The sequence below is a fragment of the Brassica napus genome, chromosome C1, assembly GCF_020379485.1.
Source record: "Brassica napus cultivar Da-Ae chromosome C1, Da-Ae, whole genome shotgun sequence".
NCBI lineage: Eukaryota > Viridiplantae > Streptophyta > Magnoliopsida > Brassicales > Brassicaceae > Brassica > Brassica napus.
In genome coordinates this window covers 6,963,772-6,989,944 of record NC_063444.1, presented here as the reverse complement: position 1 = coordinate 6,989,944, position 26,173 = coordinate 6,963,772, and the positions used below count along the sequence as shown (strand labels likewise).

The window sequence follows — 26,173 nt, the reverse complement described above, 5'->3', positions numbered from 1 at the left end:
GTTAATGTTGATTGTTTTGCAGTAAGGATACAGAAAAAGATGGAAATTAGACAGAAATTGGTTATGGAGATTGAAGCTTTGTCAGATAGAAGCTAATGTTGAAGATGGAAACGTTATAGTTTACCACTACTTTTTGTTTGGGCCACACCATTTTATGTCTAATTTGGTATATCAAGCCCAAAGATTGACGAGGAAACAAATAAATATTTTGTAATTACTTTGCTTAATAATATAAATAGTCATCAAATCACGTCCACTCTTGTGAGAAAACAAATATGCCACATTCAAATATAAGACAATGTGCTAAATGATGACCAACAACTAGTCGCACATTTGAACACGCGCAACCTCGCACATATATGTATGTACAGATGCATGCATTATGGTCAAACAAAAAAAAGTGTACGCATACATGTATGATTGAGAGGAGGACAAAATCATGGACTGATACCTTACTTGGTTGGTTCTTAAACTGTCGGGGTTCTTCTTTGTTCGTTCATGCATTAGGTTTAAACATCGCCGGCTAGATCATGATTAACGGGGGTTCGTAGATTGGAGTTTTTAGTGGAATATAAGAAACCGTCTCTTGACTTGTAACTAAAAAAACTAAGAACATATTCTTAAATATCTTATTTAGTTAAAAGTTAAGAGACAATTTCTTATATTTCACTAAGAACTTCAATCTAACAACCCCCGTTAATCATGCTCTTACCTTCTCCAGTACTTCTAAAATTGACTTTGAGTTGAAAGCCGCGATCTACAAGTGTAACCAAATTATTTTGCATGTCGATAAATTTCATCAAGATTGTGGATCTTTTGGGGTAAAAAGTATACATTGTCGGGATCGTAGACAGTTTAGCAAAAACAAGAAGCACGATGAGGACCATTATGGTGGGTTGGTGTTTTTGAAGTTTTGAACACATATCTATGAAATTTATTTTCCACGTCAGGAAGAATTGTAATAATTATGTACATAATTAATACATCTTAAAAAAATCTTATGGTATACTAATCAGTGTTTCAAGAAATATTATGCAAATTTTTTATTGGTTGATGAAAATAAATTAAATAATATCTGATAGTTTTGTTCGTCGGTGGTATCGGTTTAATCTATATTAGATAATATCGGTCTTGCTTTTTAGCGGGTGATTTATTCGGCTTGGTGAGTAACATATTGTATCACAATATTTAGCATAGTCTGAGTATCGCTCCATCGTGTATGACAGTATGAGTGAGTTGCTTTGGTTGAAAGGATTGCTCTCGATGTGTCGTTTTCCTCTTCAATTCCTTTATGCTAGCTAGACGTGTACGTGTTTTATAAATGTAAGGTCAAAACCAATGAAAATCAAAAACTATTCTATACATTTTGTTTTCTTACAATATAGGTAAAGTGCAAAAACTATTATGTACATTTTGTTTTCTTACAATAGGTAAATGTAAGGTCAAAACCAATGAAAATCAAAAACTGTTCTATACTGATGCGAATTTAAACCCGAATATTTTAAAAGTATATTAGTAACCTCATATATTCAAACGTATATAGTACTTATATATAGACCATTCACCCTTGTATGCTTTAGTGTATTCAATATAGAATGTATATCGTATGTCGTAGGCCAGCAGGGCCGGCTGAGGAGGGGAGACAAGCGGTGCGACCGCTCCGTGTCCCTCCGTATATTAATAGTTAAAGGGTCTAATTTTTTTAAAAAAGTTTATATTTTTATATAACAAAAATTATAAATATAATAAATAAAATTGAAAATGACCCAAAAATATTTGATATGCATAAAGTTTTATTTTCATCACGAAATATACAAAATATTACTGATTAAATTTTAAAAATATTTTAAACATTATTTGAATATAAATTTTAGAGGGTTAAAAAATTTTTTTGGCCCTATGGCCCATAACAATGTTAAGCCGGCCCTGTAGGCCAGAGGCCCGTCCTAACCATAAGACAGGTAAAACTGTTGCTTTAGGCTACATTTATATTTAACATTTTTAGGGCCACAAAATCTTAACCTGTGTCGTTTTAATATTTAGGCTATAATGATCATAAGTGGTCGTTTTATATAGCTCTGTTCTTGATTAATATGGCATTCATCTCTATTCTTGCTTAAAATAAATATTTTTAGCGTTGTCTTTATTTTTATATGTTGAATATGAAGATCAATCTTACTTCCCATGGTTTCACGAATTAGTTGAGGGTCCAATTGCAATTTGCAAAGGTCACCACATCATTGATGTATTTGACACGAGGCTTTACTTTCATGCATATGAGTATGGTAGACGGCGGGCGACAAGTGAAAGGCGAAATAGATTTCTACGAGATCTTGTAGGAGATTGTTGAAGTGGAATTCTCAAGGTTATTGAAAGACTCTGACATAAATTGGTTAACAGTTATCAAAGTTACACCTCGCGGATGAATAATCGGTGGAGAATTTCATACTCGATGATGTTTGTAGTGATGACTCGAATGTCAATGATGTATCCGAATAATGATGTAACTTTTTCCATATATAAATCAAATGATGAATTTCAGACTTAATGCATGTGTTTGGTTTGTTCAATTATGAAAATTAAATTTATAAACTGATTTTGGGGTTAAACAAAATGTTAAAGGATTTATGGATTGAGGGTTTAGAGAGTCAAGAGTTTATAAGTTAAGGTACTTCGGATTTGGGGTTTAGGAATTCAGATTGAGTCGTCGTAAGAGAGATACACGTGATCTGGTTGATAACTTATAATATATTTCATCGTAAATACTTGTAATATATAAAGGTTTCATCGTAAAGTTCTCGTAAACTGAAAATGCGGGATTTGGTTTATTCCACGTAACATGTTTTGTCGTAAAGTCCTCGTAAACAGAAAACGCGTGACGTGGTTTAGTCCACGTAACACTTTTCATCGTAAAGTCCTCGTAAACAGAAAACACAGGACCTGGATTATTCCTCGTAAAATGAAAACGCGGGATCTGGTTCATTCTTCGTAATGTTATGTGAATTTTACGACGAAACCTAAAATAAAAATGCGGGATCTGGTTGATTACTCGTAAATTTACGAGGATTTTACGGAGAAATTTAATTTCCTATATATACACGAACCAACTCACTGTTAATTTCGTAGTGTTTTTCTTTCATTCTCCAAGCAAGGGTCTCCTCTCTACTTCCTCTTTTTTTTTAAAAGTTTAGGTGGTTAGTTTAGGGAAATTAGGGTTTGATTAGGTGGTTAGTTTAGTGAATTTGTAGATACGTTTATGAAATTTGTGGATTATAGGATGAGGAATTTTAAAGGTTACTTGATTAATCTAATTAATTTTTTTTCAGATTGTTAGGAAAAACAAGCTTGCCCTTCATTATAAAGATCTGTTTAGTGTGCCTAGTAGTCATGCAGGTACATCATCTTCAGCCCACACTTCGCAGAGGATATGGAGAGAAGGAGTAGTCAGGAGTATTTCTCGGAGTTCAATAACCCCTAGCTAATTTTTTCCCTTTTTTTTACTGTACTATAAATTTGAAATTTAAATATTTATAAAATATTTTTGAATTTTTTGATTATTTATTTTTTTTTTATAATTTTTGTTCATTAACTTAATTCTAATTTTTTTAATATAAAAACATGAATCAAAGTAAACCTGTAGCTAATTCTACGTAAATTTAACGAGTAATTAACGTGAAAGTATACATAAATTTCTCGTAAAAATTTACTTCGAATTTATTAGGGAAGCCATGCAAATTCGTCATAAATTTTATGTGGACTTTACTATGATTATTTGAGTTTATTTTATGAAGAAGCTGACGTCGTTAGTTTGCTTGTTTATTACGACGAAATATTAGACGTCTGTGTTACGACGAAATATTTTTTCGTAATTTTACGACAATTTACGAAGAAATATGATTTACGATGGACGAAATTCGAGATTATTTCGTCGTGACGTGTTTTTTTACAACGAATTTAGATTTTTGGAATCGTGGAAAAGAAATTACACTAGTTAGAAAAAACGATAAACACGAGGACCATTATGGTGAGTTGGTGTCGGTTCACGCCTGTGTGCTATGTGAGTAGCTGATTATGACACATAAATTATGTGGGAATAAAACCCAATTGTATGTTTTATTGTTTATTATTTTCCTATATGATAATATTTTTTAATTATTGTTTTCCTATATGATAATATTTTTTAATATGTCAGGTCAAAAAACATATTTATGTTTGCGCCGACACTATAGTGCATGTATTTGATCATATCTATGCTGTTTATTTTCCACACGAGGCAAAACTGTTCTAGTTAATTGAGTGTATATTATCTGTTTATATTGGATGCATCTTTGTCTTTTGAAAGCAAAACTTATATAACGTATTGTTTCCCGACGTTCTAAGTAACATTATTGAAACTAACGGGATTGGATTAGTGACGCTTAATGGATAATTCCAATACAACAAATCCGCAGTTTGATTTCCGTTGGCCATCCAAACTGTTTTAAATGGTAAAAATATGTGGCTATTATGAATCTCATGGGATTAGTCAATTAACATAGATCGTCGGATCTCTACGGTTATAAAAAAACATAAAAAAGTAACATCATTGAAATTGACGAACAAGATAGCGAGGGGAACTAGATTCAATGTTATATAGGATGCATCTTCAAAATCATACTAACGATAAAAGCAGACCGTCTTGTTACTTCGTTGGTCTCGGTGATACTCGTTGGGTCTATTAAATATCGGTGATATTCTTTAGCGAGCTGGTTTAGTCAGATTGGTGTATCTCTACTTTTTGGTGGGCAAAGAAACAACACAGATTGTTTGAAGTTTGCATGAAAAATCAAGATGAATTTTAGGGAAAACAGAAAAAATTGAAACCTTAAATCACATATTCTTTGTTTATAGATTTTTTTATATTAAATATGTGAGCTCTAATAAGTGCAAACTTTTAAACCTCTGCATACAAATTTAAAAAATATGGTAGGAAAAGTCATACGGACGCGTTAGCAAAAGAAACAAGATAAAAAATTATATTTTTTTCCATATAATTCAGATCTGGTCAGATAGAAGTATTTTCCGGAGAATCAGTTCGTATGATCACTATTTGATCTAGTTTAGATAGACAGTCTGAAATTTTTTTAAAAAAATCTGATATTATTGAAGTAGATTCCTGATTCCTCTTGCTCATTTTTAATCAGAGCCAGTCTTGGTAACAAGCTCATTAGGCACTGACTTCCACGGTAAGGTATAATTATTGTGCGGGAGAATGTACAGAAATATGCTGGTTCAGTTGGTTCGAAGCAGGTAAATGTTAGTTGATACCCGCAAGCCATCATTGTTTTTCATTCTTTTTGTTTGTAGTCAAATACTGTACTAGAGAAAGGGAAGTAGAAATTATATAACTAGAATCAAATCACTTTTTCCAATTTTTTTCCTTAATACAGAAATAAAAAGGTAATAACGAATTTTAAATTTAAAAAATCAAGCAACCATTCGTTGTTTTTATTCCTTTTGTTTTTAATCAAATATTGTAGTAGAGAAAAGGAAATAGTGATTAAAGAATCGTAGAATCAAATCAATTTTTCCATATTTTATAATATTGTCAAAGAATGATGTAGTAATCAATATAAGTTAATAAAAATCAAACAAAAATAAACAATTAGAGCCATATTCAAAAACAACAACTAATATTAAGAACCTCTTTTTTCGTTTCCAGGCCAAGGATGGCTTACTACCCAGGGTTTACTAGGAGCAAAGAATGTAAGGGCAAGTCTCTCACTTTTTTATGCGGAGATGGGGACATTAATCTGGGCAATGAAATGTATGAAAAACTTGCGACAGTACTGGATCACGTTTGCAACAGATTATTCTCAACTGGTGAAGACTGTTTCGGAACCAGAGGAATGACCAGTATTTGAAAGTTACCTGGAAGATATTAAGCTTTTGAGAAGAAACTTTACCAACTCAGAAATTGTTCGTGTTCCTAGGACGAAAAATACAATGGCGGATCGCTTGGCACACAGTGCTCGGATACAACCGTCATTCGTCGTACACATAGATGCAGAGTTGCCACTTTGGTTTACAGAGTACGAATGAGTCTGTAAATGCTTTTGTTGTCAAAAAAAAAAAAAAAAAAAGGAACCTCTTTTTTCAACACATTCATTACTCTTAAGAGAAAAATCCAGCCCATAAACGGGTTCAGTGCAACTAACGGGGATCTGAGAATGGGTTTTACTAAAGGTATTTATCTTCCAATTTTCAGTTCTTGGCATAAACGAAATTGAAAACTCAACAAAAAGAGAGAGAGACTCTCAATGTCTTTGACTCTTTAGCCATACCGTAGATCTCCTTGTCGACAAGTTTGCTGTAGATGACTCTTACAAGAATTTGATTGTCGGAATAGATCTTGAGGTTGGTTAAATCTCCTTGTCAACAATTTTGCTGTTAGAGCCAGTTTTATTTCTCTGTTTTTCAGTTTTAGCAATTATCAATGGATATATGTATGTCTATTGATCCTTGTTTCCATGTTTCAAAAAAATCCCGTGTCTCGACCAGCTTCTTTATCTCTTTTGGTAAAACATATTTACAAGCTTTAACTCCATAAACATTTTCAGCAAGAAAAAAGAACTCCATAAACATATCATTGCCTTCAATACCAAAACGAACACCATCCTTCAGCTTTTAGGTTGGCACAAAAACCCATCAAACTATTATTATTTGTAGATTTGAATTTCTTCAAGTCAAACACAGATCCCAAAAAAATTTCATGCTCCCTCAGTTTTTTTAATATAAATAGTTTTAAAATTGTGCACATAAATTAAAAAATCATTAAATTTTTATATTTTCAAAACAAAAACATCATTAATTATTTACCTAATCACAAATCAACCAATAATAAAATAGAAGATATATTATCATTGGTCATATAACATTAAATGTTAATAAATTTTACATAGAAAATCGAAAACGTCATATAATTTGGAACATAAAAATTCCTTTAAAACTACTTATATGAAAAGGGAGTAATAAGTTGTATCAAACCTTGTCTCAGGAGAAACCATTTCGAATATGTAGAATTTGAGATCAATTTGCTATAACGTCTTAATGCGATTCTCCTAATGAATTTGTGATAATGGTTTGACTGTATTATCATTCATGATATCTCTGAAAACTTCGTATTATTTGCTGAAAAATCAAACAAGCAATGAATAACATTTGGAAAAAGCAATAACTAAATGGATTTCGTCAAAGTTTCGTTGTCCCTGTCTTAAAAGTTGAAAGCGATTTTGTCTTACTCATGCTGCCATAGAAGAAATAGTTTTGGCTACAATAAATCAGAACCGATTTTTATGACCTAAAAGTTATGTGATATTTGGACTCAGGCTAAAATTATTCTAGTTGACTTTCTATTGAGTAGGTTGAAAAACTCGAACGTTAGTAAATTTATAGACAGACCATTTTCATATTAAGTACCGAAGGAAAATAAAAAATAGATAACTATGATCACTTAAAGGCGTAAGTGTTAACCATTTAAGAAACACTCAGAACAAATAAAAAATGAATGAATAGAAATAAAATAAAAAAATGAGTGGGGATGATCGTTCCTCCTCAAAAATAAGGAAGAATAATTTTGTTTTGTTATTTTCTACAAAAAAAAAATGATAAAAAATAGAAAGAAAAATTAATTCTTTATGAATGATGTATTTTTATGGGAACCAATTGAATGTTTCTTCTCAAGAGAGTCACCAGTCATACCTTACTATATACATGTATACATATATGCATATATAATACATATATAATATTTGGAATGAACAAAATTTATGTTAAGGAATCGCAACGCAGTAAAAGAAAAAAGATTTGTTGATTAATAAAACATATAACCAGATATCTAACTTGGATCAATAATTGAAACTAGTTTAAATGAATTATTAATAAATTAATCACGTTTTAAAAGAGAAAGATGCTAATATATGGGTTATCGTTGATGATAAAATTTTATAAAATAATGAGACAAAATTAATCATTCTCCATTAACTTAAAATTGTTACTGCTTCCATATAATATGGACATAAGAACAAATATATTGTTTAGTAAAACTGAAACCTTGTATTGTGTAGTTGTAAACTTCATGGATAAGCTTTCATTAACGATAGGTTGTATAATAGGGAATGGCTTTACAGCTGAACTGTGGTGTAAGAACTAGTGTTATAGCTTTTTAGACCAGGTGGGTCCAACTTCTATTGAAAATTTGGGAACTCTTAAGACAAGCAGTGTCTTTTATGTGCTTTCGGTGTGTGTCTTGTTAGTTTTCTTCTGATTTTACACTACAATATACAATCCGTATTTTACTTAATTTGCCCAATGGTTCAAAACATTGTGCTATATATATTCATTGCTCCACAACCATTCAACACTCTACCAACTTCCCCTTCCTTAATCGTTCTTCTAAGCTAATTACTTGCTAATCCCTTTTAATTTCTTATATAGCTAGTTTCCTACTTAAAGTCAGATCACCCTTTTCTTTATTCAGCGTCTTTGACCCCTAGCAATTACCTCTTCTTCATATTCAAACTCCAGTGTACACTCTTCGCTATTTTTTTCCAATTTTAACCTTACTTTTGTGTTTATTGTTTCTCTCTAGTTAGATATTAAGAAGGGAAATTTCGTTAATTTCGGTTTGATCTTTTTGTAATTATGAGGTTTCTTTCCGACAATGATCTTATTACAAAAAGAATGCAATCAACATGAGTTTGCAACCTAACCTTTTCTTAAGAACAATCCAGTGTCAAAAAGTTTATATTTCTGGATATTCCAAATATTTAGTAGTTTTTGATCGCTACAACTATCTTGTATTGCAAGCAACAAGTGTGAATTATGCAAATGGGAAGTTCATCTTTACCTCCAGGATTTAGATTCCATCCAACAGATCAGGAGCTCATAGGCTATTATTTAAGTAGAAAGATAGAAGGTCTTGAGATCGAGCTTGAAGTCATTCCTGTTATCGATTTATACAAATTCGATCCTTGGGAGTTACCAGGTAATTTAAAAACAAAATCATGATTAAATAAGATATTATTCGTAAATTATATTTAATTATTATGAATTTATGATTCCTAACCTTTTTTGAAATTTGTCTTTGTGTTTTTTAGATAAGTCTTTCCTTCCAAACAGAGATATGGAATGGTTCTTTTTCTGTCCTAGGGACAAAAAGTATCCAAACGGTTTCCGAACCAATAGGGCTACAAAAGCCGGATACTGGAAACCGACCGGTAAAGACCGGAAAATCACTTGTAGATCGTCGGGTGTTATAACCGGATACCGGAAAACACTAGTTTTCTACGAAGGTCGTGCCCCATTGGGCGAGAGAACTAACTGGTTCATGCATGAATATCGTCTAAATCATGACGATCTTTCTCAAAAATCACCAAAATTCAAGGTAGGAAAATTATTATTTGTTATATCCAATTATATTACGTATACTTCTCTTTGATTAATGGAAAAGAAACCCTAAGAACCAAATATGTTTAAATTTCAGGGAGCTTTCGCATTATGTCGTGTAGTTAAGAAGAACCAACTTAAGACTAAAACCTTGAAAAATAAAGAAGAACAAGCAGTTGGCTCCGGTTGCTCTAGCCTTGCGACTTCTCCCTGTCGAGATGGAACGCTGCAGTTTCAATCATTCAACCCTTCTTCTTCTACTACAAACAAATCTTCTAGCATGTGGATATCTCCTGATTTCATCCTTGATTCCTCCAAGGTACCTGCTAATATCTACACCAAAACAGCTTTGTATATTAAAATAGTGGTCTGATGATATGGTTTTGTGTTATTTAAATATAGGATTATCCTCAAATTCAGGAGGTTGCTTCTGAGTACTTTCCCAAATTTCATTTTCCAGTCAATGCAGCCAACCATCACGTGGGACTTCGCGAGAGTTCTTCTTATTTGAACGTTGATCAGGACATTGACCAATCAATGCAAACTGGTTATTGGCCAGATTATGAATACGACCAAACGGGTTCATTCGGTTACTCAAACCTTTTCTAGATAGAAGGTAATGTGTTGGTCTCTCTTCTGAACTAAAACGCCTTTTAACGTTGGAGTCCTGGAAGAAGAGTTTCATAAAAAACAAAGCAGCAACTAGACAAGACAACATAGAGTTGACTTCTAAATCGTGTTCCTTTACAATATAATTATATTGGTTGCTTTTGATTTTGTTTTTTGTTTTTATATTACTAATGAATATATTGTATGCTCTGTGGGATGACTATATTTAAACATCCTAATTTGTAAAACTTTAAAAGATGATATTGTAGTCTTATTTTTATGTTCCGAAATATATGCATAGAGAATGACATATTCCAATCATTAATTAATTGAACCATTTTTATAAACTTTAAACCAACTTTGGAAGTGGTAAAATGCATTTGATAGTTTTCAATGTATATACAATTTTTTCCTCTAGAATAGTAATCTTTAAATATAGAGCAAAAATAGATAATATGATATTTCTATACCTTTATAAATAGAAAAAAATTACAAACTCTATTTTAAAGAAAAAAAAATTAGAAGTGGACTAGAACAGTTTTGTACATAAATAATATTATATAGCAAATATAGAGATGAGTTAGAAATGATTTATGAAAACAATACTGTAAAAAAATTTTGATACATGATTTTTGAAAATCCATAAAGGGAATTTGGAAAAAGTAAAAGAAGAATATAAGAAGATTCAAAACTGTATGTGTAGAAAGGGGCAAATGTGAGTAGCAATTTGTTTAAAGATGTACGAAAGCCTAAAGGTTTGCATTTTTCACTTGTTGAAGAGCTTTAATTATACTTTTCTTCTCACGAGCTTTTTTTTACATTTTATTCTTTAAAACTTACAAGAGTATTATTTTACAATTTTTGCATTTTGATTCATGACTCGATCACTTTTTAGAGATTAATTTTATTTTACGTCACATCAAATTTTCCTACTATGATTAATGATTCCCTGGTTTTGAAAGATTCATTGGTTCATAGGGCATCATTAAAGATTTGAAGGTAAGAGACTCCATCATTTTCTTATAAATAAATATATTAATATTTAATTATATAATTTATTTTCAATCAGTTGACAATAAACAAGAAATGTATGACATAGTCTCTTAGGCCATATGATTTTTCAGTGTTTTTTTCAAACAAAAAATAATAAAAGGTAAGAAACATTGGCATAATTGTCTCTCACATCAAGGTTCAAATTCTTTTGAGAAACTATTAGTACACTTTCTAACTAGTTTTTTTTTTTTTTTTTTTTTTTGACAAAAGGGCTTTTCACTTTCTAACTAGTTACAAGTGGATGAAAAAAACTTAGTACACATTTTATTATAAAAATGTTAAACATTTTGTATTATTAAAACATTAGAGGATGTTAGTGGGAGTTGAATTAGTAATGATTATCAAAAATTTCAAATTTTATTGTTATTGGTTTATAGATTCGAACATTCTTACTAAAATATCATGTTATCGGTTTGATAATTAATTAATTACAAACAAAATCAAGTAATATTAAAAATATGGTCTTTGATGATTCTATGATTTTTCACAAATTAATGTTATTAGTTGGTCTTATGCATCATACAAAAAAAATTAAAACATTATAATTTTGAGTATATATATATATATTGAATAAAATATATTGGTCGATTTAAATGATTTATTATATTTGTTAATAAAATAATTATCAGTTATACAACCAGTGTATTGTATAACATTTACATTCAAATAAATTCAATAACTTTAAAACTCGGTTAATCATATATTATGCTAATTAATAGATCTAATTATAACTTTTAAATATTTAAAAATTAAGTATATATCAAATTATTTTCAATTCTATTATTCTAATAATAATATGTAATTGATCTGCGTTTATCATAGCCAAATTTTGTCATTATCTATCTTAAGAATCTACGTTTATAGTTTTTTTTTTTTGACAACAAGACATTCACATACTCATACTGACTCTGTAAACCAAATCGGTAACTCCGCATCCATGTGAACGACGAAAGACGTTGTTTCGTAGCACTGCGTGCTAAGCTACCCGCCCGTAGGTTCTCCGTCCGAGGTACATGAACGATGTCTGAGTTGAGGAAACTTCTTCATAAAAGATTGATGTCTGAGTTGAGGAAACTTCTTCGAATGTTGGCCATTCTTCTGGTTCCGAAACCATCTTCACCAATTGAGAACAATCCGTTGCAAACATAACCTGAAACTGTCTTAAATTCTTCATACATTCCATTGCCCAAATCAAAGCCTCCACCTCCGAATGAAGAGATGAAAGACATGCCCTTACATTCCTTGCTCTTAATAAACCATCAAAGCCCAGTAAGGTGCTATATCATCCTTGTCCCAAAAATAGTTCCTTGTCTTTCCATGAACCATCTATAAAACACCATCGTCCTGAAGTTGCTAATGTGGGCCTGGTCTGTACCTGATGCTCCCTCTTCTGATCAGTGGGTACATGTGTCTCAGCCTAAAGTGTTGATTTCAATTCTGCTAATTTAAGTATTTCGCTTGGATCAATATCCAGATTACTAAACACTTTATTATTCATGTCTTTCCATATATACCATAATATCCATGCAAATTGGTGGTCATCCATCTTTGGATTGACTCTCCAAAAAAGATGATCCATGTTACCAAAAAAAGAACTAGTAGGAAAAATATTGGGATTCGATGGTATTTTAGATAATGCCCACACTTGACGTTTATAGTATATAACCAATTATATTATTATTTTATTCTGAGAAAATTTTCAAATCAAAATCTTTGTTATTAAACTTGTACATGTCACAATAAGATTAAAACTTTTTGATAAAAAATAATAAGAGGTAATTATGCCATATTTTTACTAAGATATGTTATTTATTTTTATTTGAAAATTAATATGTAACGACATATAATTAAAATTATCAAAATCACTTCCAAAATAATGCGTAAGAGACTGATACTTGATATTTTAAACGATTAAACTTATAAAATTTTTTTTCAAAATACTACATAAATCCACTTGATTTTATAAAACTTTTAAGATGAATAAATTTTCTTAAACTCTTTACATATTTAAGTATTTAACATATCCCTCAAACTCTTAAAATCAACACTGACATAGATTCAACTCCCGTCGACTTCTCTAACTTTAAACTCAATTGTATCTCTGAATAATAATGATGCTTTTAAGATGAATAATGGAAAATAATGGGAAATACACGGTTAAATCAGGATACCAATTAGAACGGGTCTACCCGGATAAAGTAAAACCACAAGAAAGTTTTGGCCCCACTGTGGATATCCTAAAAACGTTTTGCTAGAAGGTACGATGTCTCCCGAAGATAAACATTTCTTATGGCAAATGGTATCAAGGTGCGTAGCTATAAAGAACAATTTGAAAGCAAGAGGAATACAAGGAGACATATGTTGTGCTAGATGCGGAGCTGGCGAGGAATCAATAAATCATGTGTTTTTTAATGCTCTCAGCGCGTCAAATTTGGGCGTTGTCGAAGATACCATCAAACCCAGCTATTTTTCCCACTAGTGCTCTCTTTAAAAATATGGATCATCTTTTTTTGGAGAGTCCTCCAGAAAATGGAAGATCATCACTTTGTGTGGATATTATGGTACATTTGGAAATGAAGGAATAACAAAGTTTTTAGTAATTTGGATATTGATCCTAGAGACACGCTCAATCTAGCGGAAACAGAATCAACACGTTGGGATGAGGCACAAGCGCTGAACATGCAGTAGGCATCACAACAAGTGGAGGTTAGGCACCTTCCAATAATCACATGACGCTGGTGTTTTATCGACGGTTCGTGGAAAGATAAGGAGTCTTATTCAGGGCAAGGTTGGTATAGCACTCTCGAGGGTTTTGATGGATTGATGGGGGCAAGAAACATTCGGGCAAGTCTCTCACCTCTACATTCGGAGATGGAAGCGCTGATATGGGCAATGCAGTGTATGAGGAACTTACGTCAGTTTCACGTCACGTTTGCTACAGATTGTTCTCAATTGGTGAAGATGGTTTCAGAACCAGAAGAATATCCGGTGTTTGAAAGTTATCTGGAAGACATAAAGACTTTGAAGATAAGTTTCCTCAGTTCAGAGATCATTCATGTACCTCGGACGGAGAATTTACAGGCGGATAGTCTAGCACACAGTGCCGGAAAACAATCGTTTTTCGTTGTTCACATTGATACAGAGTTACCAGTTTGGTTTTTACTGAGTCTGTTTAAGATGAGTCTGTTTAAGTCGATGACCAAAAAAAATAACGATGCTTTTAATGTTTTATAAAAGTTTATCCAGTGAGAAATTCATTATCTTCTATCTCTTCTCAGCAGAGCAAGTACGAATCGGAAGCCTAGTATGTAGGGCTGGGCAAAAAATCCGGATCCGAAGAACCGAACCGAACCCGATCCGAAAAAGTAGTACCAAACCCGAACCGAAATTGATTAAATATCCGAACGGGTTTAAAATTTTGGTATCTAAAGAACCGAAACCGAACCCGACCCGAACCGAAGTATCTCGGGTACCCGAATGTAACCGAAATAAATTTATATACCTAAATATATTACTTATTTTTAGATTTAATATATATTAAAAACATCCAAAATATATAGTATATTTTTAAGTTGTCTAAAATACTTGAAAATATACATAAATAGTCAAAATTAAATGTCTAAAATAGCTAAAATATATTCAAAACACCAAAATGCTTGAAATATCTATTGATTTTCAATCCAAATATTCAAATCGAACCCATTTATATGTTAATTTTAGGTATTTTGACATATATTATACAAATTTATATGTAATATATTATTTTGTTTTATAGATTTTGAAAAATTTTAAGCATATAATGAATATTAAAATTTTAAAAATAATTGAAATGGGTTATCCGAACCCGAACCCGCAAAGATCCGAACCGAACCCGAACCGAACCCGAACCGAAATTTAGAAATACCCGAATGGGGCTGAAATCTTTAAACCCGAAAACCCGAAACCCGAAACCCGATTAGATCCGAACCGAACCCGAACGCCCACCCCTACTAGTATGCATGAGGTTCGGATGAAATCCAATGTGGCTGGCCACATTCATAATTCTTTTATTACATTAAACATGTACAAAGTAGTCAACATGGGTCCATAGCTCAGTGGTAGAGCAATTGACTGCAGATCAATAGGTCACCGGTTCGAACCCGGTTGGGCCCTTTTTGTTGATTTTTGTAATCCCAGTTTCCCACATTAATACTATGGACCCAAATTATTTGAAATGAGCAAGTTTAGTACCCAAGCTTGCATGACTTTGAGTCCCCAACTAAAATCTCCAATTTGAAACCTTAACTCAAGCGAAGACAATTGACGAAGAGCTAAGGTTTGAGTCAAACTTTTTTGCCAGCTCTCTGTTGTTTAGGGCAAAAGATCTGTAGATGCCGCATGACTAGTCTTATGAACAGCAACCAAGACAATTCTGAATGAAATATAAAAGTTTAAACCCTAAGAGATATTATTGATGATATTATGTATAAACCACAAAGAACTCGTAGTAATACAAATTACAAAGTCTAATAGATCCAAAACTAATTGTAAAACAAACCCCAAAATCATTCATGTCTCTAATTATAAAACCAGTCTTGTTTTTGCTCAGAATTTGAAATGCTGATGAAACAAAAGCTTGCCCTAAGTTCTCTCTGTGTTCTTTCAAATCATATTCATACTATAAATAATCTTCCTTGATGTTCAATGCATTGCTTGAGTTTACCATCAGAAGACACAACCAGTCTTCTTACTTTAGCAGGTTTTGTTTTGCGTTTCGCCTCAAGTCTTGGCATTGTCTTAGAGCTATGATCGTCTTCTGCGTTTGTCGGTTTATCTCCTTCTTCCAAAAACTCATCCGCAACATCTCCATCTTCATCAACCCTTAGCCGTTTTGTATACCACCTTAGTCCCTGATTTTAAACAGAGGAGAAAACTATAACATAGTGTAAGAAAAAAACAAATATACAAGAATAAGAAGAAGATAATACAATCTCTTAACCGTGTCATAGAAAAGATTACAGTTTGGCTTAGCAAGTAATTTCAACATAGTCTTCAATGCAAGTCTGTATCTAACTTAGGATTCTTAATGAACTATATATGCCATAAGGAACTATAATTCAACTGGAGAACTGGGTTCTAAGCTAAAGCAAGCGCAAAGAAGAGTGGAAATTAATTTTTGTAAACCAGACTAAGAAAATGAAGCTAAGGGCTATTATGTAGAACATGATCTAATGATTATCAACGGTTAAATAAGGAATCTTTTCTTGTACCTTCACATTTTTGTGTATTAAAACCTAATCGATCAGAAAGCTAAATGTGTTTTTTTTAAGGAGTTTTGTACTAAGCTAATCTTGCTAACTAGATAACGCATAAGTAAATAAAACAATCAACCAGTAAGCTCGAGAATCGGATAAATGAAAATAAAAAAAACCTGGATACCACCGTCTCCGGCGGAGCAAGGCTGAAGAACAGGACCAAGTTGAGACCTTTCGACGGCGACTTGAACCGGAACTCCAAATCCTTTCCTGGGTAGTCCCGTTTCGCGAAACCTCGGCTGATTATTCTCCCGCCGCTTATCTCCGTCGCCGGAATCGATGACTGTATCGTCTTCCTCGTTTTTCACAGCTTCCTGCCCAAATCCAAACACGCCCGCGAGCTTCTTTAAAAACCCCATTGACAACCTCCCAGGATTGCAACCGGAAACAGTTTCTACTTCTTTACAGCTTCTTTGATTAGGTCGGAATCAGACAAATCTTCAGAACAGTATCTAAAAAGGGTTCTGTCTGGATCTTCTTCTTCTTCTTCTGCCTCGCCTTTTTTCTACTTTGACTGCGCGGTAAAACGTTTTTAGTACTGAAGATTTACTTATGGATCGGTATTAGGCCTGCATAAATGAAAATTCCAGGCCCATTAAGAAATTCCACCGCCAACTTTTCCGTCGCTCCTTTCATCGTCGTCTTTATTAACACTTGAATTGTTTCACTTGTGATTCCAAATAGTTTTATGTTGTTCGATTAATATATGAGGTGATTGATTCAAGTCTGATTTATTAGTTTAAGGAAACTCAATATTAGCCCTTGGGAAGTATTCTAAAAATTGAGTCTAGTAGTTAGTTAGAGTAGCTAGTATAGCTTGGAGTGAGATATGGTTGTTGCATGGTAATTGCATCTACGCCGTTGGTGAAAATTGTGATGTAGATGCATGGTAATTGTTATTACTTTCTTGTTTGCAATTATGTACACCGGTAAAACAAGCTTGGCGATGTCACACATATCCCCAATGTAAATCTGATAAGATTCAATTAAAAAAAAAATATTAGGGACAAAATCTCACATGAAAATTTTAAGTAAGAGATAAAGAAAATGCATCAATTCAGTTATTACCAGTTAGTTTTAGAATGGAAGATCGTATAATTTAAAGTTGAGTTTGTACCAGAAGATAGTGAGTTTGAACTGATGAGTAATTTTGAGATATGCCATATGAAACGTCATTCATCTTGTTCTGCTACCAAGCACGGGTCTAATCTTATGACCAACTATATGAATACCTACCAACTACTACGCAATCTACCAAAGTTTCGGCTGAGAAAGGTTGCTGACTCTAGTGTAATTCGTTAGCTGTATCAACATCTTTTCTATTTTCAGCTACCAATGTTCACAGTATAATCTGGTTTACGTGTCCGGTTTCTTAAGGTAACGCGCATGGCTTAAACTTTAAACAACTGCTTTTTTTTGGTGCTTGTTGGTCTGGTAAAGTCGATCACTTTAGCCGCTAGCTAGACCAACAAAAGTTTTGTGCTTTCTCATTGAGTATCCCAAAACCAATTACATGTCACTTTTTGTCCTTTTTAATTTAGAAACCGGTTTCATTTTGTGAAATCGATACAAAAGCTTAGCCGGTGAATTCAAATAATCTCGTGATAGGTATGGGTAGGAAAAGAGTGGATATAACCAAAGCTGGTTCATATGAAATCAGATGTTGAAAGTAACACTTTTGTTCTTCTACAGAAAATAAAGTTGGATCTTTGTGTTGCTCAGCAGAAAATATCAATTGGGTGTCAACATTACATTAGTATTACACTCCGGTGGGTCTATCTATATTTTTATGTTGCATAGCATTAAAAAATAATCGATGTAAGCATAGCATTAAGAATTAGTAATCTATACACAATCATTTTTCTTAAAATGATGAGGCAAGCGAAGGGCAAGATTGTCAAAATAAACTGATGTCATTTTCACACCAGTGATTGTTTTTAAGATCTGATGAAGTATATGCTTATACTTAAGAAAAATCTGACACATCAAAGTACAAACCCATGTTTATTTGGATTTCCAAAATACAGTCAAACCAAAATCTATATAGTTTACATGATTTATTAGATTCTCTTATTAATTCATGTGCATTTGTTTCTATTTCAAAAGAAATTATATAATGTTATTTGTAATTTTCTTCTCACTCGTCGCTTGGTTAAGAGTTTTGAGTCTAAAATGAGAGAAAGTCACCAACCCTCCTAACATTCAACTTCAATGCCTCATTCCGATTTAGTTTTCTCTTCCACTACCAAACTCGGTTCATTTAATGCAACACTGCAAATTATGTGAAAAACCCAAAACAAATTAAAAACATTTTTTTTGTAAAAAAAAAAAAAGGAGGACACCAAATCGAAAGAGTACATTACAACTACAAAGTGTAAATGGACTGGACTGAACATCATCATTAAAGACAAACTCTTTACTTCCTCCTTAAATCTTCTCCTTGACATTCACTAACCAAATCCTAACTAAACTATATGTTTAGATTTATTTCCTTAAAAAAAAAAAAAAAATCCCCTGAAAAGTGAAACTTAGATTTATTTCATTAAAAAACTTCCACCCTAAACCGAAGATTTGTTTCTTTAATTTGATTTATTAAAAACTAAACCAACAAAATAAAATACCCCTCAAATACACATCATCGTCTATGAGTGAGTGAGGAAGAGGGAGAGAGAGTTGTTAGCTAGCTCACACGCTTTCGCATAAAACTCAAAAACCTGCACTTCCTCGTCTATTTTCTCGGCATTCGCGAAACAAGAAAAACTGGGTCTCCGATAAAAAACAATTTATCAAAACCTCTCTTCTCTTCCCTTCATCCATAGAGAGAGAAAGTTTCTTCCTTTACGATGGATTCTAGAGAACTCCACCACCACCAGCAACACCAACACCAACAACAACTTCAGCAGCAGCTACAACCACCGCCTGGGATGCTAATGGGCTCCTTCAATCGCAACCCTAACGCCTCCGCCTCCGCCTCCGCCTCCTTAATGGGTCCCACCTCCACATCTCAGGCGATGATGCACCACCGCAGCAGCTTACCTTTCGGCTCTCTCTCGCCTCATCACCTCCATCACCATCCTCAGCAGCAGATGGATCAGAAGACGCTTGAATCTCTCGGATTCGAAGGATCGCCTTCGACCCAGCAGCAGCAGCAGCAGCCCTCGATGCGATTCGGGATCGAGCAGCAGCAGCAGGTGAAGAAGAAGCGAGGAAGGCCTAGGAAGTATACTCCTGATGCCAGCAACATTGGTCTCGCTCTGGCTCCTACCTCTCCTCTTCCTTCTGCTTCTAATTCCCACGGCGGTGGAAATGATGGTGGTGGAGATAGCGGCGGCGGTGGTGGTGGTGGTGGTGCGAACTCTACCGATCCGCCTGCTAAACGGAACAGAGGTCGTCCTCCTGGGTCTGGTAAGAAGCAGCTTGATGCTTTAGGTACTGTCTGAAACTCGGATCTGCTATCTTTTTCTCTGCTTTGATCAAATCAAGATCACTGTTTTACAGTTTCTGGGTTTTGTCTGTAGGAGGAACAGGAGGAGTAGGGTTCACACCTCATGTCATTGAGGTCAAAACTGGAGAGGTAATGTGTGTTTTGTGTGTACCAAATCTCTAAAGTTTTGATCTTGAATTTGTCTCTTCGATGTGTTTCCTGTTCAGGACATAGCTATGAAGGTAGTGGCGTTTACGCATCAAGGACCACGAGCGATCTGTATTCTCTCAGCTACAGGAGCTGTATCTAGTGTTATGTTTCGTCAATCTAGCAATCCTAATGGAGTTGTTAAGTATGAGGTATATAAACATTGTTGCATGTCCTTACTTCTTAATCATTGGATTGTCTGTGTGATCTTTGTGTTTGTATATGCAGGGACCATATGAGATCATTTCAATGTCAGGCTCTTTCTTGAATACTGAGAGTAATGGTACTGTGACCAAAACTGGTAGCTTGAGTGTATCTCTGGCTAGACCTGATGGTCAGGTTGTGGGTGGTTGTGTTGCTGGAATGCTAGTAGCTGGATCACAAGTTCAGGTTGTTAGCCTTTACACTCGAGTTAATTCACAGAATCTTCAAGATGCTGACTGACTTTGATTTCGGGTTTGTATATAGGTCGTTGTTGGAAGCTTTGTACCAGAAGTGAAGAAACCGAAACAAAGCGCAGGGCATGTTCAGAATACTCCCGAGCCAGCTTCGGCACCAGCTAATATGTTGAGCTTTGGTGGTGGAGGAGGAGGACCAGGAAGCCCTCGGTCTCAGGGACAGCAGCAGCATTCGAGCGAGTCATCAGATGAAAACGAAAGTAACTCTCCGTTGCACCGTGGTAGCAACAACAATCATCACGGACTATTTGGAAACTCTCCGCCGCAACCACTTCACCAAATGCCTATGCAGCAGATGTACCATCCTCACCTCTGGCCTGGCCACAATCCTCAATAAACAGAGTTGGTTCATTGCTCTGCTTCTATGCTCCGTTTACACATCTCTCCATCAGAATTATCCACAAGTTAGATTGAGCTTTCTTACTCTCTCTCCCATCGTCTTCTTCTGCTTCCTACTTTCTCTTTACTTCAGCTTTCGGTATTAGATAAATAGAGAGAGAGACAGAGATGTTAAGTAGGTTTCAGGTCCATCTTTTTTAGTTTGTTTCTTTTTATTGTGATGATCATCAAGACTTCTCCTGTTTCCTCAATCTCTTAAATTTTCAAAAATCTGACTAATTTCTCTACTAAATTGCAAAAGATCAAATCTTTGGTACAAAACTTTTTAATTATACAAAAGCTTACATAAGCCCTTTTTATTATCTCTGCATATCATTACATTCATTTTATGTCACATATGTTTATTGCTCTTCTCTTCAGATTACTATTACATCGCAAGTAAAACAAAAGAGTTAGAAAATAAAGTAAACACTCCATACATAGTCAAAGTATCTCCATTACTCTTCTTCTTCGTGTTAACAAGTCTTTAGGCGTTTCTAAACCGCAGAAACCATCATAGCCGGTGATGCACCAACCATCAAGTCTTCTTCTTCTTCATCATCATCATCATCATCATCCTCTGCTTCCCACATGAAATGAGCGTATGATCCCAAAACCATACTACAAAAGTCACAAACCTTTAACATTCTGAAAAAAAAACTCATCAAAGAATCCAAACTCTACATATAACATAACATACCAATCATCAGGAGAAGCGTTAACAGCTTGATCAAAGTAACACTGAGCTCTCTTCTCATCTCTCTTCGTCTCCCAAATCAGCTTCCCATACATCGACAACGCTTCACCATCACCTGGATCCGCAAGTATAGCTCTCCCGTAATACTCCTCCGCTCTCTCCAAATCTCTCTCCACCTAATAAAAAAAATCCAAACTTTATAACCTTAACTTCAACCTCAAACTTCACAAAGTCGAAACCTTTACCTCGTAGAGAAACTTGCCGTAGTTCATCAGAAGAAGCGAGCTGTTCGGATTCGATTTCAACATCTCTCGATAGTAATCACCGATCCTGCTCCTATCCTCGTACCCGCCTCCGCCTCCTCTGCTTCCGTCTCCGCCGCTGAAACCAGATCCACCGCCGCCGACGGAGAAGCCTTGCTCCTCTTCCTCCGGGATTCTCGCCGGCGAAGGCTTTGATCCGACGACGCTCTTCGACATTCTCTCCGATCTAATCACGTCGCTTTCCGATAACACCCTCCGCATCCCCGCCGCGGACTTGGCATCGATCGAGATCTTGCCGACGGGGAATCTCTCGCCGTAGGTGGATAACGATTCGACGGAGTTGTGTCGGGCGATTGTTGACGGAATAAACCGGGTCTGAACCGGCATCGAACCGGTTCGCATCAAAAGAGATTTCATCACGAACCTTTTTGTCTCTTCGATGATCTTCCGAGTGTGAGATTATCCTTTAACGGAATCTCTCTTTTCTTGCTATTTATAGATTCTTCAATCATCTGACTTTTGTTTCATTTCCACCGTTGGATTGTTTGACTTTTTTTCATTTTACAATCTCGCGCCAGTTTCTCGCCACGTCATCGCTTTCGTGTGATGGACTTAAAGTTACTTTTCTATCAGCCGTCCGATGCGATGAATATTGACTGACGGGGAAGAATCAGCTACGACATGTGAAGGGTTTGCACGTAAAGGACCAAGAGATTGACTGCTCTGTTTATGACACGTGGAAGTGAGGCTGTACGGGTTCTTCGTACTTAGGTGAGTGTAGGATATTTTCACTCCAGGATTGATTACTGTAGTTTGTGCACACAGAAGTTTGAAACCACCCTTACCATTGTATTTCAACTTTATCGAATACCATTAGCGTGCCAGAATCATAAGAACATGTGTATCGAAACTCTTAACCTCTTACCCTGTTTGAATTTTTTGATGTCATGTCAATTATATAATGTGGCTACTCAAACAATGGTGTTTGATAAAGACAATACGTTTGCATTTTTGGTTTTGTCTCCATGTATTACAATAAAAGTTTTTTTTAAACGATTTGATGAAATATATAATCAGGGCGGTATCTCGGCACAACCAGGTGAAACATTAGCCTTGGCCCCAAAAAATTTTGAAGGTTTTTAGTATAGATTTTTTTTTATCGAACTGCTTAAAAAAATGTTTATAACCCCCAAAATTTTGGATCTGACCATGTATATAATACTTGAGAGATTTTTTGATTTGATGACCGTGGGGTTCCCAGGCGGTAAGCCCAGACTAATCCCCACGAGGCCTTCCATCCGGGCACGCACGGTTATAGGCGGTAAGGTGGCCAAGGCGACTCGAACCCAGGGCGGGCACTCCAGCCGGAGTTCCAATACCACTAGGCCAAGAGCACTTGGTTATATAATACTTGAGAGATCACACCAGTATTATTATAGCATAAGTATATATAACAGCATAAGTCTCTATTACCATCTCTATATATAATCGTATGACGACGAAGGTTTCACTAGTTATCTCAATCGTGTTTTCTAACATGTAAGGAGTTAAAATATCTCTATCAGCGATTGATTTGACGTAATGTCTTTATTGTTGTGGTATAGTTATCAGTATCACTACGACAATATTATCATCACTCAGTTCATGTTCATATACCATGCCTAGTGTACTTGGCCACTTGAGAAAAATGATTTTGATATGTGAATCGTGGATGATTAACATCACACAAAATTACATTTCTTTATCTTTGGGGTTATCTGTGAAATCTTGAAGATCTGATTCACTATGGTTACAGCTTACAATTGTCACATTTTCCTGTTTGATAAGATAAGATAAGGTTTCTTTTGTCTAGTATGTGATGAAAATATGGTATTTTAGTTTTGTCAGTTTGTTTCACATTGTTAAAGGTAACGTTATCTTATAAAATAAATGGTTGTTTTACGAAACATGGAAAATGGAAACAACTTCACTCAACCTACTTGACTTAGTTAATGAATACTAAAATAACTAATGATAAGTGATTAGTTTATTACTTACGTATTTTGTAGTTTTTCTTCCCAAAAAACTAATAGTATCCTTTAGGAATATAGTCATTATTTCATTCCGTCACATAGAGATAGAAAAACATGAATGGAAGATGATAAAGTGGTGATGTTAGTCTTTGTTCACCATGTCAAAACCAAAGGTGTCGAAACTGAAAGGTAGCTTGCGAAATGGTGTGGTAAAGATGATGATTTAGTTGGAAGTTGGATACAGCTTCGAAAACCGACGAGTTCTTAATTTCTTCATTTTTGGTGCTGATGCCAAACCTCATTGATCAATCAAACCATCCCCACTTCTCACAATCCACCCTAATCTCAAATTATCTTGTTGGTCACTAAAATGCATTGAAATTGCAGTTTGTCTACTTTTGAAAAAGAATTTTACATTTGATTGGATGTAAATAGTAAATATCGTGTTTCAGTAGCGATGATATGTAACCGTGTTTGGCAGCAGAATAAAACAAAATCCTGATATTTTTGGTTAGAAGGTGACTTAAATTAACAAGTGATTATACCCTTGAAACCAGAGAGAGAACAGAACGTACTATTTTAAGGACTAAATGGCTTAGCGTCAAGCAAATGTCACAGAGGACTCGTTCAATGCATAGTATTAAGCAAATCAAGCAACAAACAAAACCAAACCAAACTCAAAACACAGTTTCTATTTTTAGTAATCACAACTTCTACACTTCCACCCCATCACACATTTTCCACACACTCAACCAAATAAAAAGCTTTTTTAACTAAAAACTATAAACAAAAACAATAAAAATACCAGATCTCTTGTTCTTTTTCGTGTATGAGAAATCTCACGGCGGAGATAATCTGTCTCCGGCCACCATAATGTCGACATATCCTTCATCTTTACCGCCACATTCTCCATCAGAAAACTACGTCACACCGCCTTTGACGGTCATCCTCACCGTCATACTCCTTGTTTTCTTCTTCATAGGTTTTTTCACGCTTTATTTCTGCAAGTGTTTTCTCGACGCCATGATGCAAGCTTGGCGTCTCCGCCATGGAGGAGAAGCCGAAGCAACCGAAAATCCCATCCAGCCACCGGAAGCTCCCACGGTTAATCCCGGCCTCGAACTTCGCATCATAAACTCGTTTCCCACTTTTCCTTATTCATCCGTTAAAGATCTCCGGGAAGAGAAATATGGCCTCGAGTGCGCTATATGTCTACTAGAATTCGACGGAGATCACGTGCTACGTCTCTTGACCACATGCTACCACGTATTTCACCAAGAATGCATTGATCTTTGGTTCGAATCTCACAAAACTTGTCCCGTTTGTCGCCATGATCTTGATCCTCCACCGCTAGAAAACACCACCATTACGCTGCCTAACGTCGATGAGATGATCATTGATGTGATTCAAGAAAATAGCGACGACGATCAGCATCATCAGACAACAACACAGATTGATACTTGGCCGTCTTCAGGACAAAACAGTTGCTTAAACAATGAAAGATCGAGAAAAGAACAAACTCTGCCGGATAAATTCTCGAGATCACATTCGACGGGACATTCAATAGTGAGAAACAAACCGGAGGAAGAAGATAGGTATACATTGAGATTACCGGAGCATGTCAAGATCAAGGTTACAAGAGGACATGGCCAAACAGAAAGTTGTGTTACTTTTGGTGAAATTATTAGAAACAAATGTGATCATCGCCGGTTTGGTGAAGTCTCCAACCAAACGGTTGTTACACAATCAGAAAATTAAAGAACTAATAGATACTATACTCATACTTTTCTTTCTTGACAAAAGGTTCTTTTATTTTTCTTGTTGTTGTATTGAATTATATACATCTTTTAGGTAGAAATTTTAACTTGAGATGCTAATTAGTGTTGTTAGTGATTTTATATATTTTATTTTCCAGAGTTTTATTAATAAAAGCGGACAATTTATTTTGTGGAGTGTTAAACCAAATTGTGAGTGACTGGCCTTAGAAAAGAAAGCCAATTTGTGTGTCTATCATAGTGTAAATTTACGTTTCTAAATCAAATTTCAAATTTATATACAGAACTAACTCCAGTTTTGAAATGGTAGACCTACATGTTCCCACAAAGTTATACCATGGTCGAGGTAAAACTTTGTATAACTTGGTTTCCAGTTATACTAGGTAAAGCCACGAGGTTTGTTTGTGCTTCGAAGCTGCTTTTGTCGTGCTATAATAAAGGGATTAAGATTCCGTCATCGGTGAGAGGAGCGGTTTTTTCGGGTTTACGGATGTCAGGGTGTTTTGGTGAGGCGAGGATGGCTAAAGCCAAAATGAAACTGATTCAAGTTGGGAAGAAGTCCTTCTGCAAGGATCTG

At 34.7% G+C, this 26,173-nt stretch overlaps 5 protein-coding genes and 1 non-coding gene across 7 annotated transcripts; 4 read left to right on the top strand and 2 right to left on the bottom strand.

Annotated features, from left to right (window-relative positions):
• The first annotated feature begins 6,991 nt into the window (after nucleotides 1-6,991).
• LOC106395235 (NAC domain-containing protein 71) lies at nucleotides 6,992-10,327 on the top strand. The gene is made up of 4 exons (XM_013835747.3): nucleotides 6,992-9,025; nucleotides 9,138-9,424; nucleotides 9,524-9,745; nucleotides 9,829-10,327. Exons 1-4 carry the CDS (start codon nucleotides 8,863-8,865, stop codon nucleotides 10,033-10,035), a joined length of 879 nt encoding a protein of 292 aa, XP_013691201.1. The 5' UTR covers nucleotides 6,992-8,862; the 3' UTR covers nucleotides 10,036-10,327.
• Nucleotides 10,328-15,168: 4,841 nt separating this feature from the next.
• Nucleotides 15,169-15,240, top strand: TRNAC-GCA. Its single transcript has one exon. It is a non-coding gene; the product is annotated as a tRNA-Cys (tRNA).
• Nucleotides 15,241-15,511: 271 nt separating this feature from the next.
• Nucleotides 15,512-16,900, bottom strand: LOC111215178. The gene is made up of 2 exons (XM_022718527.2): nucleotides 16,499-16,900; nucleotides 15,512-15,977 (listed from the first exon to the last, which is right to left on the bottom strand). The coding sequence occupies exons 1-2, from the start codon at nucleotides 16,739-16,741 to the stop codon at nucleotides 15,741-15,743; spliced, it is 480 nt and encodes a 159-aa protein (XP_022574248.2). The 5' UTR covers nucleotides 16,742-16,900; the 3' UTR covers nucleotides 15,512-15,740.
• A 2,117-nt stretch (nucleotides 16,901-19,017) lies between these two features.
• On the top strand, nucleotides 19,018-21,102 carry LOC111215179 (AT-hook motif nuclear-localized protein 13). Of its 2 annotated transcripts, none has more exons than XM_022718529.2 (5): nucleotides 19,018-19,787; nucleotides 19,901-19,956; nucleotides 20,034-20,165; nucleotides 20,242-20,403; nucleotides 20,482-21,102. In XM_022718529.2, exons 1-5 carry the CDS (start codon nucleotides 19,226-19,228, stop codon nucleotides 20,806-20,808), a joined length of 1,239 nt encoding a protein of 412 aa, XP_022574250.1. In that variant the 5' UTR covers nucleotides 19,018-19,225; the 3' UTR covers nucleotides 20,809-21,102. The 2 variants fall into 2 exon arrangements, with proteins under 2 accessions (XP_022574250.1, XP_022574249.1); XM_022718528.2 differs by having other exon boundaries at nucleotides 19,019-19,811.
• Nucleotides 21,103-21,117: 15 nt separating this feature from the next.
• On the bottom strand, nucleotides 21,118-22,289 carry LOC111215180. Its single transcript, XM_022718530.2, has 3 exons — nucleotides 21,792-22,289; nucleotides 21,550-21,722; nucleotides 21,118-21,470 (listed from the first exon to the last, which is right to left on the bottom strand). The coding sequence occupies exons 1-3, from the start codon at nucleotides 22,224-22,226 to the stop codon at nucleotides 21,347-21,349; spliced, it is 732 nt and encodes a 243-aa protein (XP_022574251.2). The 5' UTR covers nucleotides 22,227-22,289; the 3' UTR covers nucleotides 21,118-21,346.
• A 1,361-nt stretch (nucleotides 22,290-23,650) lies between these two features.
• On the top strand, nucleotides 23,651-25,767 carry LOC111215417 (RING-H2 finger protein ATL29-like). Its single transcript, XM_022718901.2, has one exon. It carries the CDS (start codon nucleotides 24,695-24,697, stop codon nucleotides 25,577-25,579), a length of 885 nt encoding a protein of 294 aa, XP_022574622.2. The 5' UTR covers nucleotides 23,651-24,694; the 3' UTR covers nucleotides 25,580-25,767.
• Nucleotides 25,768-26,173: the final 406 nt, after the last annotated feature.